General features: G+C 48.6%; 1 protein-coding gene across 5 annotated transcripts in view; it reads left to right on the top strand.

Moving 5' to 3' along the window:
• Positions 1-14374, top strand: part of PSD3 (pleckstrin and Sec7 domain containing 3) — a 116055-nt gene that overhangs the window by 28796 nt on the left and 72885 nt on the right. For all 5 annotated transcript variants that reach the window (XM_009687556.2, XM_068926708.1, XM_009687559.2 and 2 more), the window contains one exon: positions 1800-2192. In XM_009687556.2, the coding sequence (XP_009685851.2) occupies positions 1800-2192 (393 nt within the window). The remainder of the gene's footprint in view (positions 1-1799; positions 2193-14374) is intronic.

Raw genomic sequence — 14374 nt, 5'->3', positions numbered from 1 at the left:
TCATTATTTCTGACCCTCTGGGCCTGGATCTGACTTCTGTTTCCTCCTTGAGGCAAGGAGGAAGGGGAGGGGGTGGGAAGCCCATTGAAAATTGCTTTTCTCTGCGTCCAAATCCAGCATTTCTAGGACAGCCCAGGGTGGACTGGGTAGGGGTGGGGGTGAGCCCCTAGGTACAGAGGTAGGTGGGCTGTGAGGCCCATGGAGGCTCTGAGAGAGAGGCTGGGCGTGCAAGGTGGATCAGGAGTGCGTCAGGAGATGATGGAGGAGAGGAGGAAAAGGGGAAGATGTGCAGCCCGGTGGGGCCGGCTGCAAGGGGGAGCTGTGAGTGAGCGTTAAGTGTTTGGGAGCTAGGAGGGGTCCAGCCCCAACAGGCTGCCTGGAGGAGGAAGTGGCTTGAGCTATCGGTGCCGAGCCACATGTCTTGAAACACCTAGAAGACTTCCCAGGACGGGGGAACCAGGCTGCCGAGATTCATTTCAGTGGTCACACCACCTGGGGCAAGCGTAAAAACCAAGGAGGTAAGTCTTTACTTGGCTCTGCGTCCCATCCGCACCCCATGTGCCCTCAACTTCCGCAAGATCTGCAGCCGCCCCCTCCTCTGAAACAGTAGATGCACCGCCCCACCTTGAGGACAGGCCATGCTTGGTCTTCCGCTATGCAATTCCTGCATAAGCCACTGCCACACGGAGAGCGTGGCATCTGCAGGACGCAGCAGCGGGTTGCATCTCGCGCTGCAGCCCTTCTCATGGTTACCCACTCTGTGGCCACCCACACATGGACGGAGAGCTGCCCTCCCCGAAGCCATGCTGAAGCAGGTCTAGGCTTGGTGTGCAAGTTATACGTGGGCCTGATCATGAGGTTTTAGGTAAGAGGCTGGAGTACGGTAGCAGTGAAGTGTCCCTGGAGCTGCGGAGAGAGGGTGAAGTGGAAGAAGCAGAAAAATCTTGGTTTGTTTCTTGAAAAAAGCAAGGATAAACATGTGCATTCGCACCATATCTCCTCCTAAAAAGGGATGGCTAGAATCCTCTGTGTTTCTATCATGGCTTAGGTCCTGAAGTTATGGAAGAAGTTTTGAAAATATTACTGCCAGACTGCTTGGGATTGTGTCCCAAAAAAGGTGGCTGTGGAAAAGAGCTAGAGGGAACGGTGCCTGTTTCAAGCCTCTGCTAAAGCATCCTGGCCTGGCAGCCTCTTATTTCTGGATTGTCTCTGCTGATTTCTGTAACAGAGAGGAAAACTCTAAGTGATCGTGATCTTAAGCTTTTATGTGTACATCTACAAGAAGGCCAAACATTCCTCTTCAGTTTTGGCACTCCTGTCTCTGAGTTTATGAGTATGTTTTCTTCCTCTTGCATTAATGCATTTTGGAGAGTTTTACATCAGCATTTTGTCTAAGACCCTGACTCCAGGATTGCAGAGCCAGCAGACTGTACTCCAGCAGAGTGGAGACCTTGGTTTAGTGCAGAACTTCTGATCTGAGCAGTCTCTTGCATGGCAGGCAGGAATGGTGCTGGGGAGATCTTTTGAAATTGTGAGTGCTTTTCTCCTTTGTGCATAAGCAGCTGATGTTATCTGCCAGACAATACTAGGCTTTTTTTGTTTTCCCCCGAATATTGTTTCCTTTTGTGTCTGCAGCACTGTAACGCAGCAGGGAGAGATGTGGTGCCAGTTGTGAACAGAGACAGTACAACGAGAAAGCAGCGTCTCACCCCGCTACTTTCACACAGCTACTGAGGTTTGCTCAACAGTGTAAATCTAAACACCCAAATTTAAATCAGCTGTTTTCGATTAATTTCTAGGATCATGGAGGAGGAAGAATCGGCCATGGGAGGGTATGAGGATGTCCTTGGACAGATGCACTCTGACGTCTCCACCGATCTGTACAGCTCGCAGTTTGAAAACATTCTGGACAATGCGTCTTTATACTATAGCGCAGAGTCACTGGAGACCTTATACTCAGAGCCTGATAGCTACTTCAGCTTCGAAATGCCGCTCACTCCAATGATCCAGCAACGTATGAAGGAAGGCAGCCAGTTTTTAGAAAGGACTTCAACCTCGGGACAGCAAGATGTCTTTAAGCTTCCCACTGATGGAGAAAAGAAGAGTCGCCGCGAAGGGATCTCCAATGGCTTAAGGGATGTAAGTGAAACGCTCTTTAGAGGAGACGTCACAGAAGTTCCTCGTTTGGAAAGGTAAAGATAACAGATGAACTTGTTGGGTGGGGGGTAGGGGGGCTTATTTTTTCCCAGTGTCCCTTTACTTCAGTGCACTGTCTTATAATGTAGGTTTGACTGCTTTAACCTTGACTGTTTTCTAAGCAGAATAATTTCCAGTGTAACAAAACGAGCTGCAGAAGAAATGACAGCCATCCAAACCTGTTTTTATTAGAAAAGTTTGTATTTACTTTACCAAAGCGTTGTAGGTGTCTGTGTGATGGTTTGTACAAGTAAAAGGCTAGGCTAGCCTGTACAGCAGCATTTCTAGGACCTATTTCTTGAATGGTCGTCTGTTACAGATGAATATTTGTTCATTTCCAGTTATACTTCAATCTACTAGCAGCAATGTTAGGAAAAATAAAAATCCTATCTCCAAATGCAGCTCTTGATCCGGACCTTAAAGGTGTATCTCTCAACACACAAAACCGAGAGGGAGTTTTGCCGTTTGCTTAACTGGGACAAGATTTTACTCGCACTGTGTCCGTGGGTTTAGAGATTGTTAGCTGTTTGTTTCCTTTGTGTGCAAGTAACTGATGGAAAGAGAATGGAGTATTGATTGCAAAAATTACTAGTAAATATCTCCTGTTTGGTAAAAGGAGAAAGAGGGAAGCCTAATGAGAGAAGAGTCACATGAGAGGCAAAAACTTGCTAAGTGGTCAGGAAATGTATTCCCAGAAACTCACTTTATGAGAAGACTTTCCTGATAACGTGTGGACCAAGAGATGCGAGGAGGCTGAAAGGCACTAACACGCAAAGTGAGGGATGGAGCCGAAAGTGGCCAGGTGTGGAGGGGTGAGGGACCTTGTGGGTGATGGGGATGCCTCGAGTGTCCATCCTCCGTGGACGAGGACGTTACTTCAGACGAGACTAGTCTAGTCTGAGCTTTCCTGGACATTAGCGGCAGGAAGTCTTTCATCTATTTTGTTCCTTTTGTGCCAGTGTGAAAAGAATCCTCTGAGGCAAAGTAGTTTTGCTTCATGGGCTAAGGTGCAGCTTACCCTTAAAAAAGCAGGCAAAAGGGCTTAGTAGTTTAGGGTGGTACTTTCCGTCAGTCCTACTGAAAATAAGTGTTTAAGTCTTGCACAACACTGAGCTGTTTAGTACCTATAGACATGAAGTAATTGCTGATGGTCTACAACCAACACGGAGGCAGAAACAGAGGTCAGTCCTGATGCTTGTAGCTCTGATTTTCACTGAACGCCAAGATTTCCGTGAGACTGAGCTGTGGGAGGATACGTAGCATATACTGACCCCACTTCTGTTACCCCATAGGTGTGGTATCTAGTTGTCCATCAGGCTGAAAAATACTGTCACATAAGGCCTGCATTGGCTCATCAAGACAAAAGCTATCGTGAAGAAAAGGTGAGCTGAGATATTGCTTGGAAATATGTTAGGTATCTACCTAGTGCGGAGTAGGAATTAAGTTCATTTCAGTTTATATTTGCAGATGTAGTGAAATAACAACAGGGTATTTTTTTCTTTTTTCTTTTTTTTTTTTGAGTTCTCCTTTTTCCCCATAATAAAAAGGAAGGAAGAAATGTCCCCAGCAGTGGGTTCGCTATGAATTTCTGCTGTTTGTGATTGCAGTGCTCTATTAGGGACAAGTCCTGAGAGCTTACTCTATTAAGGCAGGTGCTGATAAAGGACGTCCCTGCAGCAGTCCTGGCTGCCATGGATGTGCCCACCAGGGTATTCCTGCAGACTATAACCTAATTATCACCTCCCTGTGAGATTCTAGTATTATACTGTGTTACAGCAGGGCACAGTTGCCTGCCAGATCTTGTAAGCTATACTGTTGGAATAAGAGACAAACCATGGTGCTTACAGTGTGCTGATGAGGAGCGCAGTGCGCGTGGTGGGGGTTGCAAGAGATTTATATGTGGAGGGGTGAAGAGAGCGCGTTGCTGCGGTGCCCAGTTGTACCAGAAATAGCTGCCTGAACCACAGACGTTATTCCTATAGGTTTGAGTGTGCGACTGTGTTGCCTGAAGCAACGTCACACTGTTTTTCAGCCAAATGTATCTGTGTTTTCAGTGTTATAGCCACCACAGCTCCTTTTTGTGCCTTCTATTACGTGACTCCATTTCCTAGCGCTTACTGCTGTGCCAAACTTGGTATTGGGGCTGTGATTTGCTGTCCGGAGCGTCTGCCTGGTGTTGAGTGACTATCAGCAGGCTTCGGTTAAACTGGTTCAGCTCCTCCTGAGAATGAGGTTAGGGACAGACAGACGTACACAGCTCTGTGAGCTTGCTGCTTTCCCAGGCAGCCTTCCCTGGCCGCGCATCCTGCACATCCGGCCTAAAGCCACAGGTAGGACTTTGTCGCCAGCTGCTTCCTTGCAGTGCACCGTGAAGCCACCGGAGGTCTCTGTGCCCTCCGCAGAACTGCAGGCTCTCCCTGAAGCCTGGGGCTCCCGCAGCTCTTTGCAGCCACCCTGTGTTGTAGAGTAATTGGAGAGTGGATGCACGCCCGTAGAGCAATTTGAGGCCTCGGGCCAACAGAGACTGGGGCAGGTGCAAGCTTTCAGCACGTGAATGGTGACGAGCATAAAGGAAATTTGCAAGGCAGGGGGCATGTGAGTAAAGCTGCAGTGCAGTGAAAGAAAAAACCCGTCCTTTTCTCAGAAACTGCACTTCCAACTACAGCAAACAGAAATCGAAACCAGAACCTCAGCAGCTTCCTGCATATTGGTATTTCGGTGACATAAAGTGTGTGTAAGGAGAAAGTAGCAGTGATAATTTATGGTGGAACAGACTGTAGAAGACTGACAGCTCTTTTTGGTCCAGGACAGAACCAGAGGGTGGATGTGAAAGCAATGAGTTAATGGTTCACACCTGAAAATGAAAACGGATGTCTAATAGGAGAAGAGGAGCAGGTGCTCCAGGAGGCCAGGCCACCTTGGGAGCAGGTCCCTGGTGTTTGCCCCTAGACACACCTCAGCATCTCCTGTATCTCTCTGGAAGGATCCCTAGTATAGATGGCACATGGACCCTAGGTGGCGTGAGGTTTTAGTGCATAACATCGAAACCTAATCTTCTAATGAATAAGCAGGAGGGTAACATCCTTCTCCGCTCTTAAGAAATCACTGGCTCTGGGAGGGGTCAGCTCTGGTATGTGAAGGCCAGTCACATGCCTTTGCAACTGGAAAAAGGAAAAAAAAAAAAAAATGATTAGAGGCTTGTAGGCTCCAAGTTTCTAGGGGCTCCTTCGTGTCTGGATATTTCGTCCCTGCTGTCCTATCAGCTGCTGGCCTCGGTTAAATGCAGTAAGTCCTACGCAAACTGTGTGACACTGGTTGTGACTGCTGTGGCAGGGACCTGCAGTATTTTCTTAGAGCAGGGAGGATATCAGCTAGCCTGTGGGTTTTCGTGCACAACCTCTGCAGAGCCTTGCTGCAGGACAGGTTGGCTTGTTTTTTTAAGAGTAATCCTTTCTCAGTAAAGCTTCCTTACCTTTTCATGCCTGGCAGGTGGTACGCAGAAGAGACGAGATGGGGAAGTCTGAGTGAAAAGTGTGTGCAGTTTACGGTCCTTCAGGAAGGATTTCAGCTCTTGTTGTTATTTTTGGGTTTAATTATCTTTCCTAGTTATGTAATAGCTGTTTCTCTCTAAAAGCCAGATTTCTGCAGCAGAGGTGGGCTTCGGTTTCTCCATCGAGGGGTAGGAGAATTGGGGGAAGAAGGGGAGCGCATGCAATGTTTTAGCAGTGACTGCAGTTGCTGGAAGTGAAGCAACTGGTAGCTTCCCTGCCCCGGGCAGTGTGGTATCTCTGTGAAGCATCCAGAGCCCAAAGGTGCCAAAATCCAGGAGCTATGAGACTTGAGAGAGGTTTGCTCAGGGTAACGATAGCAAATCCAGGGGCTGAGCTTTGTCACCAGACCTGTCGCCATGCCACGCTGCAGAGGCAGGCAAGGGGGACACCTCCGTGGCGGCCCCTGCGGGGTGGGTTCTCTTCCTCGGCACGCAGGCCTGCTGTGGGGGCAGCAAAGGCACCTGCCTCTGGGGGTCCGTCTTGCCCAGGGGACATTATAGAAGACTTCTTGCAAGGTGCTGTCTAGGGACCAGGAGTCTGCATGGTTTGAGCTAGCTGTAGTCGTTCCCACTGGTCAAGGTGGGATGAAGCGGTTCCAGTGTGGTGGGGTATCACTTGCTTTTCCCCTGGTGCCTTTGCTGTATGTACAATGAGCGACAGAGAAGCAGTGGAAGCGTCTAAGTAAAGCATGAAGTTTCTCTGCCTGCTGATTCCTTTCTTCCTTTTCTGCTTTCAGACAGTTTCTTTTTCTTTGCGTTCTTTACAGTAGACTTTCCCTTCTCTCTTCCCCTGTGCACTACGGTTAGAACAAGAAAGGGGAAAAAAAAAACAAAAAAACCCCCCCAACTTATGGCATTTCTCCTCCTGTCCTCCTGACTCATCTTAGAAGGTGTGGTCCCTGTCAGTAGGACTCAGCCCAAGATTATTAAAATCTAGAGAGAAGGGGAAAAAATCTGTACTGCAGCTCCTAATCCTCAAATATGTGAAATATTTGCCACCTGCCATCATCTTCAGAGCATTGCTGATGCTCTGCAAATTCTGCAAGTCATGTTATTTAATGTTTTGGGCCTCTTAAAGTCTCCTAGTAGTAGATTTTAGGCAGTTTTCTTTCTTCTGCGTATGGGTGCTTTTTTTGTTGGCACTCTGCTTATTCCTTTTTCCAGGCAGTAATTATGTTGATAGATAAAACCAGTTTTAAACCCAGTCTCCAAGTTGATTTTTTTTTTGTCTCCTCCCGTTTTATCAGTGCTCTGCCTGTCAGTCATAATTCTGGTTTTCAGTTCGCATTTTGGTATTTTTGTCCAAGATAGTTTATATTTGATTTTCAGTGTGGGTATATTATGCAATACTTGCATATTTTACGTGTAACCTGTATTCACTAATTTTATTACTCTGTCCAACAGCAGTCCCGTGTGTCTGGTAGGATTCCCCCCCCCCCCCTTTGGAAACTCACTTTATGACCTGGCTGGCTTTTCATTTAGCATAAAAATCTGCCCAAGATCTCTGTGTTTTCACGTGACCATTTTCTGGCCTTCAGGCATGGCTTACCTCACAATGGACTCGGGTACGTAGGGCTGTCAGAAGATGGCACTTAATATTTCCTGCCATAAAGTCTTTCATCTGGAGGTGAAATTCATGTGGCGGAAAGTGTCCGAATTGCTCGTGAACACTTACAGCAGACTAACACTAGATTTCATTTCTTTCATCTCTTCATCTGGATGTGCCTGTAGCGGTACAGTTGGGAGTAATTGCAGCTTTATTTCAAGCTCATGTCTTTTTGAGCTCTGGGAGGTGGGTCTGTCGCACGTCTCGCTGCTCCTGCTAGCCAGCAGCATCCTGCCAAAGAGGAGCTCTCTTACAATTGCATTTCTATGCCAATTTTCCTTTGAAAGCATTTGTTTCGAAAGCAGGAGCAACTTCTCACATCACTGCCAAGACAGCAGCAGCAGCAGTTGCCGTTTCAGCTATAAGCAAATAAACTCATGGTCATTTTAAAGAACAAGTGATGCAACAGGATGGTGAAAGGGACTGTTCTCTGGGGTAAGGCTTAGAGTGAATAAAGGGAGTAAAAAATACCCGTGGGCCTGGCAGACAGCGGGTCATGTTTCTTGGGTACCTTTCCAAAGGTAGAGAAGCCATTTCTCACCCCTCTGATTTCCCTTGAAGGGGAAAAACCCGCCTAGCACAAGGGTGGTTGTTCTGAGGAGTATAGCCAGTTATTGTCACAGAGAAATGAACACACGAAACGCATCTGCAGGCAAAGAGGCCCTGGGGTGCCCTTGCCTGCATGTGGGCTACCGCATCTGTCAGGTGTTGAACCGTGGTGAGCGGCGCTGGTATGTTAAACCCGAGCAAAGACAAAGTGGTTGAGTCAGAGCAGGGGGAGATTTCTGTCGCTTCTCGGAAGTTGTCGGCGGCTCTCCGGCAGCTCAGGGTCTGCCCCGGGATCTCACACCTTCATAGCTTCAGAAACGGAAAGCCATTCCCATCCCTGGGGTTACTGGTGTGAGGAGGGTATCCTCGTTTTACCTAGGCTCTCGGGACGCACAGAAATGAGTTGGCTTGTGCTATGGTTAGCAGGGGGTTTGCGATAACAAGTTTGGTGAGGGTTTGTAAGACTGCTTCTGCTTGCTAAATAAACTTTTGTTTTAGGAAAAAGGGTTGTTGACCCTTCACCTCTTCAGTTCCCAGCCTCCTCTGAAAACGAAACCAACAAAATGAAAATCCAGGAGCTGACAGAGACCACCCCACCACCACCAAAAAAAAAAAAAAAGAAAAAAAAGGTAGAGCAGCTGATCAGACCGCTGCACAAAGCGCTTCAGTATGAAGCTGTCAGCGGTTCAGCTTCTGAGCTGGCATGTGTTGGCACGCGTCCATTAAAGTCAAAGCCGTTTAGGCCAAGAAAGCCTTCATTCGCTGAAATTGAAGCGTGCGTGCCAGCTACAAGTCAGTTGCGATGTGTAGCCCGCTGTCTCCTCCGTTAGCTGCATCTGGCTGCCAGTCGAGCCCCCTCTGCATCCGTGCTGGTTGTCTCTCTTCCTCCTCCTCCTGGGTAGAGGGGGACAAGGCTGGGCAGGGGGGAGTTGTACATGTACATTCAGCTCCGGAGTTGATGCAAGAGTGCTGGCAAAGCGGGACAGCGCACATAACATTCAGACTGCTTGCTAGCACAGCTGGGTGAGCTGTGGGGGTTTTCTGTTTTTCCAGTTATCGCTGAGCTCTGTTTTTTATTACTATGAGCAATCCTTTCTGAAAAGGGGAGTTCACTTCACTCTAGGGTTGCGACATAAGACTCCTGTGGAAAAAAACTATTGGCTCTGAAACCCTCCATCTGCATGTTTGCCTGGGAGCCTGCACTGAAAGACGTTAGCCCCCGTATTTCTATGCATCTGCTTTCCTCCCTGCCAGGGGGACAATTAAGCGGGACCAGCTGCACCATTAACATGTGCTCACTGGGCCGGTCTCCAAACGGTTAAACTGAGCAGTAGCGAGGGGTCATGTGTGACTTTGCCGTGGGCTTTCGAAGCGGGTCTGGTGGAGGGACCCGGAGGAGCAGGGGGAAGTGCTTTGCCGCTTTCCAAGCTTTTTTTCCCCCCCCCCAACCCCGGGGCCGGGAGGAAGCCGCAGGAGCAGCGTGGGAAAATGTCGCGCGGGCGCCGGGCACGCGGGGGGCTCTGGGCACCTGCCGCGCACGGAGGGTGCTCCCGGGGAAAGTGACGGCCGGGCAGATGGGCTGGAGGGAGAGCCCCTGCCTGCTCGAAACACCCGGCAGCCGAGCGCTTGCTGACTGAGGTAACTGGTGTTTAAATGCAAGCTTTGCGACTGGTTTTTCCTTACGTGCGGTGGCAGGTGGTCCAGGTCCTACGGGTGAGCACGGGGCTGTGCTGATGTGTACGACAGCAGGGTTTTTCATCCAGTCTGTGCATGCATTCAGCTGGCAGAAATACTCATACAGGGAGCCCTGAGACCGCCAGCGTGTCTGCCTAATAAAGGACGCGCTGTCTCTCGTGTGGGGTCGTAATGCAGTCCTTGCCTGCGGTGGGACTTGAACTCCTAATGCCCTGATCGTATAAAGACAGGATTTGGACTTGCTGGAATGCAGGCCTACCAGGAGTGGCGTTTTCTGAACATTTTAGCTGTTAGCTCCCTACTTATGACCTGTGGGATTTCTTCTAATCAAAGAGAAAGGAACATGATCACAGGGAACGTGAGGTTATTTTAAGCAGCAGCGTGCAGTGCGTTTCAGTCCCTGAAGATGACTTTACACACTTATTTTATTGATAACAAATGAGGGATTATAGGGTTTGTTTTTTTTTTTTTTTTCCTTTTCTTCGCTTTTCTCTGTGTGACATGACGAAGCTGAGCAGAGAGTGCTTTTTAGTGGATGCTTAGTGGGTGCTTGGAGTTGTAGAAACCTTCCTCCCTTCATGCACGCTCAGGGATGCTGCGGTCGTGAAACGCCCACTGAACTGAGTTGCAGAGAAGTGCAGCTGTGTCAGTCCTCAAAGAGTGATCTACTTCAAAGCCTGTCTTTGAAGACAACCCGTACGTAGGACTTCAAAGCTGATTAAACCATTCGGAGTAAAAAAGCAGAGTGAGTCATCTGCCAGGAAAGGGAATTATTATTATTATTCCCCCCCCCACCCCCCAACGCCTTCTTACAGTTGTGTATGGGAAGAGCACTGGAAACTGGAGTTAACTGGGAAGGTACTACATTGCCTGCCGTGGTTTTGAAACGCAGCTCCGAGCCTGTCTGTGCGGTTGGTCATTCGCTGCCGGGATCTCTCGTCTTCCCGTGGCTTGGATACTCCTTCCAGCAGTCCGCTCAAGCACACCGCTTCTGCTCCTTTGACATAAAACTCTGCCCGTGCCACAAGCTACATATATTCAGCTGTGAACTATGGGAGCCTAACGCTGGCTGAGCGTGAACCTCTCCCTGCAGCTTCGCGGGGCAGGGATTCGTTTTCCTCGGGCGGGATTGTTCCCGGAGCGAGGTCTGTTCCTCTGCAATCCAGGCTGGTTTCGTGCCAGCCACGTACTTCTGTGTTTCTGATGCTGCAAGTGGAAAACCACTGCTGAGGTGCTGTTGAATTAAAAACAGCAAGTGCTGTTCGCAGCCAGAGTTTGGTGGTTATAGGTGAGGAAGGAGGTGTGCCTCATTTTAAAACTGAGGGGAAGGGGGAAATACTTGGAGCGTTTAAAACAACAGGAACAGCTTAGCATTGCAAAAAACTGTATTGACCCTAGTTTGGTCCCCTGGCAGGCGCCGTTCCCCTGCTGAAGAGAACATTTGTTCTGGCCCTAGTTCCCGAGAGCCGTAACTCCTCTCCGCCCTTCCTTATTTTTAATCGTTACATGTTTTGCTGTGATGGACTTTGCTAACAAATGCCTGACTTTGCATGCCTAAAGCTGGTATGAGGAGCATGCAGGTTTGTTTGAGGAAAAAACAGGTGTTATCAAAGCCCTCTCCCTTTTCCTCCTCCTGCCCTTCCAAAGGAGACCCGAGGTGGCCACAGCCCCGTCCCACTCAAGCCCTGGCTGAAGCTGCGTGCTCCTGGGTGCGCATGCCGCATGGACGGTCCTTCCTCGGGGAGGGAGCTGCATGCATCTGGCGGGGAACAAGTCAGAGGTGCTCTGCTGTGCAGTATCAGTCGGACGGCAGCCCTGACCGCAGCCTGCTGGGATCTGCGCGGTGTCTGAGCAGGAGCTGTTTCCCGTTGCACAAAGAGTTACGGTGCTTCTCTCCCTTGGGACAAAACTGAGAGAAGGTTCCCCACTCCCCTCAAATTTATTAAAAAAAAAAAAATGGACAGCGTCCCAAGGTTTAAGGCCGCTGAAACTGGGGATAACTCAGGCTGAAGTTTCCAGTTGCAGCGCAGTCAAGCGGGGAATTGAACTTGTGTGAGATGAGATGCACCTGTATCCTTGCCACTGTGTTATTGGTCTCCCTCCGGTTTTGACTGGAAGTTGCAGCTGTTCCCCAAATGCACATTGTGGTAGAGGTTTTCAATTTCAAAATAACACCCAAAAAAAGTTAATCTAGGAAATTCTTGAGCAGAGCAAGTATGTTACATGTGGAGCACAGCGTGGTCTATATTCCTTGGCATTGGGACTTAGCAGATCACCGTAGATCTGGTAAATAACGAGGTAAGTGAAAACACAGTATAAAATTTTTCAGACCCTTTGTAGCTGTTAGAGCGTGTTACGGGAAAGCAGCAGCACAGATGTTACAAGCTGTTTGTGCTTCATCAGTGAGCGTTGCTGCAGTTAGAGATGCTGAATTTACCACAGCAACTGTTTGCTGAATTGCCGTGATTTCTACTGGCGATGCTGTCCTGGGGCGGCTGCACATTCAGCTGTGAATCTGGGGGTGCTTTGGCAGAAGAGGTGGGGAGGATGTATGTGAAGTGCATTGCTGAGGCCAGAAATAAGGAGGTGTAAGGAGCTGGTTTCTAGTTAGAGCTCACGCGCTATGTGACTGAAAGGTTGGAGGGTTGATTTGTTTTTCTGTAGCTTCTGTTTGTTTGTTTGTTTGTTTTCCCTGCTGTCAGAGATTAATGTTAAGAGTCTGTAGATGAAAACCAGCAGCTGTTGCTATACAGGCAATTACCCCATAGTATTGTTATAGTCTCTTTTGGCCTTGAATTCAGGATTAGGTGCAATAAAATATATGACATTTCCAGCCCACTTCTGTCAGTGATGGTTTCTCATTTTTATGTGATAAATGGGATAAGTAAAGCCGGATGAGGAATCAGTGTCCAGCCTATGTATTCTTGCTCTGCTTCCTGAAGCTGTTTCCTAGCTCTCTTTAGCTAGTAGTGCTGCTGTGGGCTGGCCATGTGTAGAAATCATTGCATGCGGAAGATAGACCTGTTTTCAGCCTTCATAATTCCTAGCCCTCAATCTGAGTCTGCTTGAAGCGCTTTAGCGGCGAGAGGCCAGTATTAATATCTCCGTTCAGCAGCTGGGGAAACTGAGGCATAGAAGCGAAGCGATGCACCGCCTGAGGCTGGGAGGCGAGAAGAGATGCCAGCCTTTGCCCGGCACAGTCCTGTGTAGCACCCATGGGATCCTGCCAAAACGAGCTGTGCATAAGGGGCATTAAAGTGGCAGCTCGCTATAGCTAGGCTGCGCATCCGAGGGTGTCGCTCTGTTTTCAGTGATGCGGGCGACCGGTGTCTTCTCCCCACCTGATAACATAGGAGAGCTGAGGTCTCACCACCTGTTTGGCGTTTTCCCTGAACAAGAGGCTTAGGTTACAAACCACCTGCTAACTGACCGTGGCCCCTTTCTGCACTGGTAATAAGTTACTTAATTGGTCAGGATGCTTCGCGGGGTGAAGCATCGTTTGAGCTGGTAAATGTCCTGGCACACTCCCCATCAGGGATGAAGCTTTAAATCAGGAAAGCTGGAGACAGAGGTTGTTTCTTAGGCAGCCCTGTCAGCTAGTTTTTGAGAGGAAGGGAAGGAGCGCTCTCCTCTTCTTGCTGGGTGTGTTCCCTTTTCAGGTCTGAACCGCTGTCCCGAGCAGCAAAACAGAAGCCGGGAGCTGCCGCGCTGTTTATTTCAGTGAGTGGCAGATGCTGGCGCTTCCTCTCCTAAACTGATGGTGGTTTGCGGTAACACCGACTCCCGTAGTTCACTGATTCCTAGCAGAATGCAGATGTTTCTTGTCAGCTGTGGCCGTCTTTCACGGTTATAATTATTGCCCTAATGAAGAGCAGTGGTGAAACGGGGCTGTGATTTACGAGCGAGGCTGCGCAAGCCAGAGCGGCCTTCGCAGCCGCGTTGCTGTGTTGGAAGGCCCTGTAGCTGTGTTAGCTTACCTGCTCTCCTTCGTCCCCATAAAACGTCCCCCATCGAGTAAGATTAAGTTGATGCTTTTGTTCAGTGATATTACGACAGTACTAGGAGGATGCAAACAGCGGCAAAATGAAGGCAAGCCTGCTTCCCCACAGGAACACAGCACCTCCTTTTTCTGAAACCATGCCTGGGCGGAGAGGCGTATTCCCTCCTGGTAATGCGTTGCGGTGATTTGCGTTGAAGGAGGCATGCAGAATAGCAAAATTTGTAGTTGAAGCTTACCTTATATGAAGATCCCATCTTTAAAGAGTTAATAAATGACTGGCAGAAGATGCAGTAAATCACTAGAAAATTGTTACAGGAGTCCGGTGATTGGTTGTTCTCCACCATGGCTTGTCAAGCTCAAAGATTACAGTGGCTTATGAAACTGTGGTATGTTGCAGGGTTATGTTTAAAATCATCTTTAACTCATTCCACTCGTATCTGCCCTGCTCATAACCTCTGCTGGGCATTCATTAGCCCTGTGTAAACGGGACTTTAATGGAAAGAATTTCTGGGTTTTTTTGTTTTTAAATAAAAATGCTGTTGCACACACACACAGAAATGTTTTTATGCAAGAATTTTCATGCAGTTGTTGGAGAAAAGCATTGCTAAAGTAAAAAAAAAAAAAAGTCTCTGTGTGCAGGGGGGGGTGCATGCGGGGGAGCGCTTTCTTAAGTGGAAGGACTTGCTGCTTTGACGGGAGAAGCGAAACAAGTACACAGCAAGAACTTTCCTGCTGTAGTAGAAGTGGGAGGAATCTATAAATGCATGACTTATATAAA

Source organism: Struthio camelus, chromosome Z (assembly GCF_040807025.1).
Source record: "Struthio camelus isolate bStrCam1 chromosome Z, bStrCam1.hap1, whole genome shotgun sequence".
Classification (NCBI taxonomy): domain Eukaryota; kingdom Metazoa; phylum Chordata; class Aves; order Struthioniformes; family Struthionidae; genus Struthio; species Struthio camelus.
The sequence above is the reverse complement of the archived record's forward strand: the minus strand, read 5'-3'. Positions and strand labels throughout refer to the sequence as shown.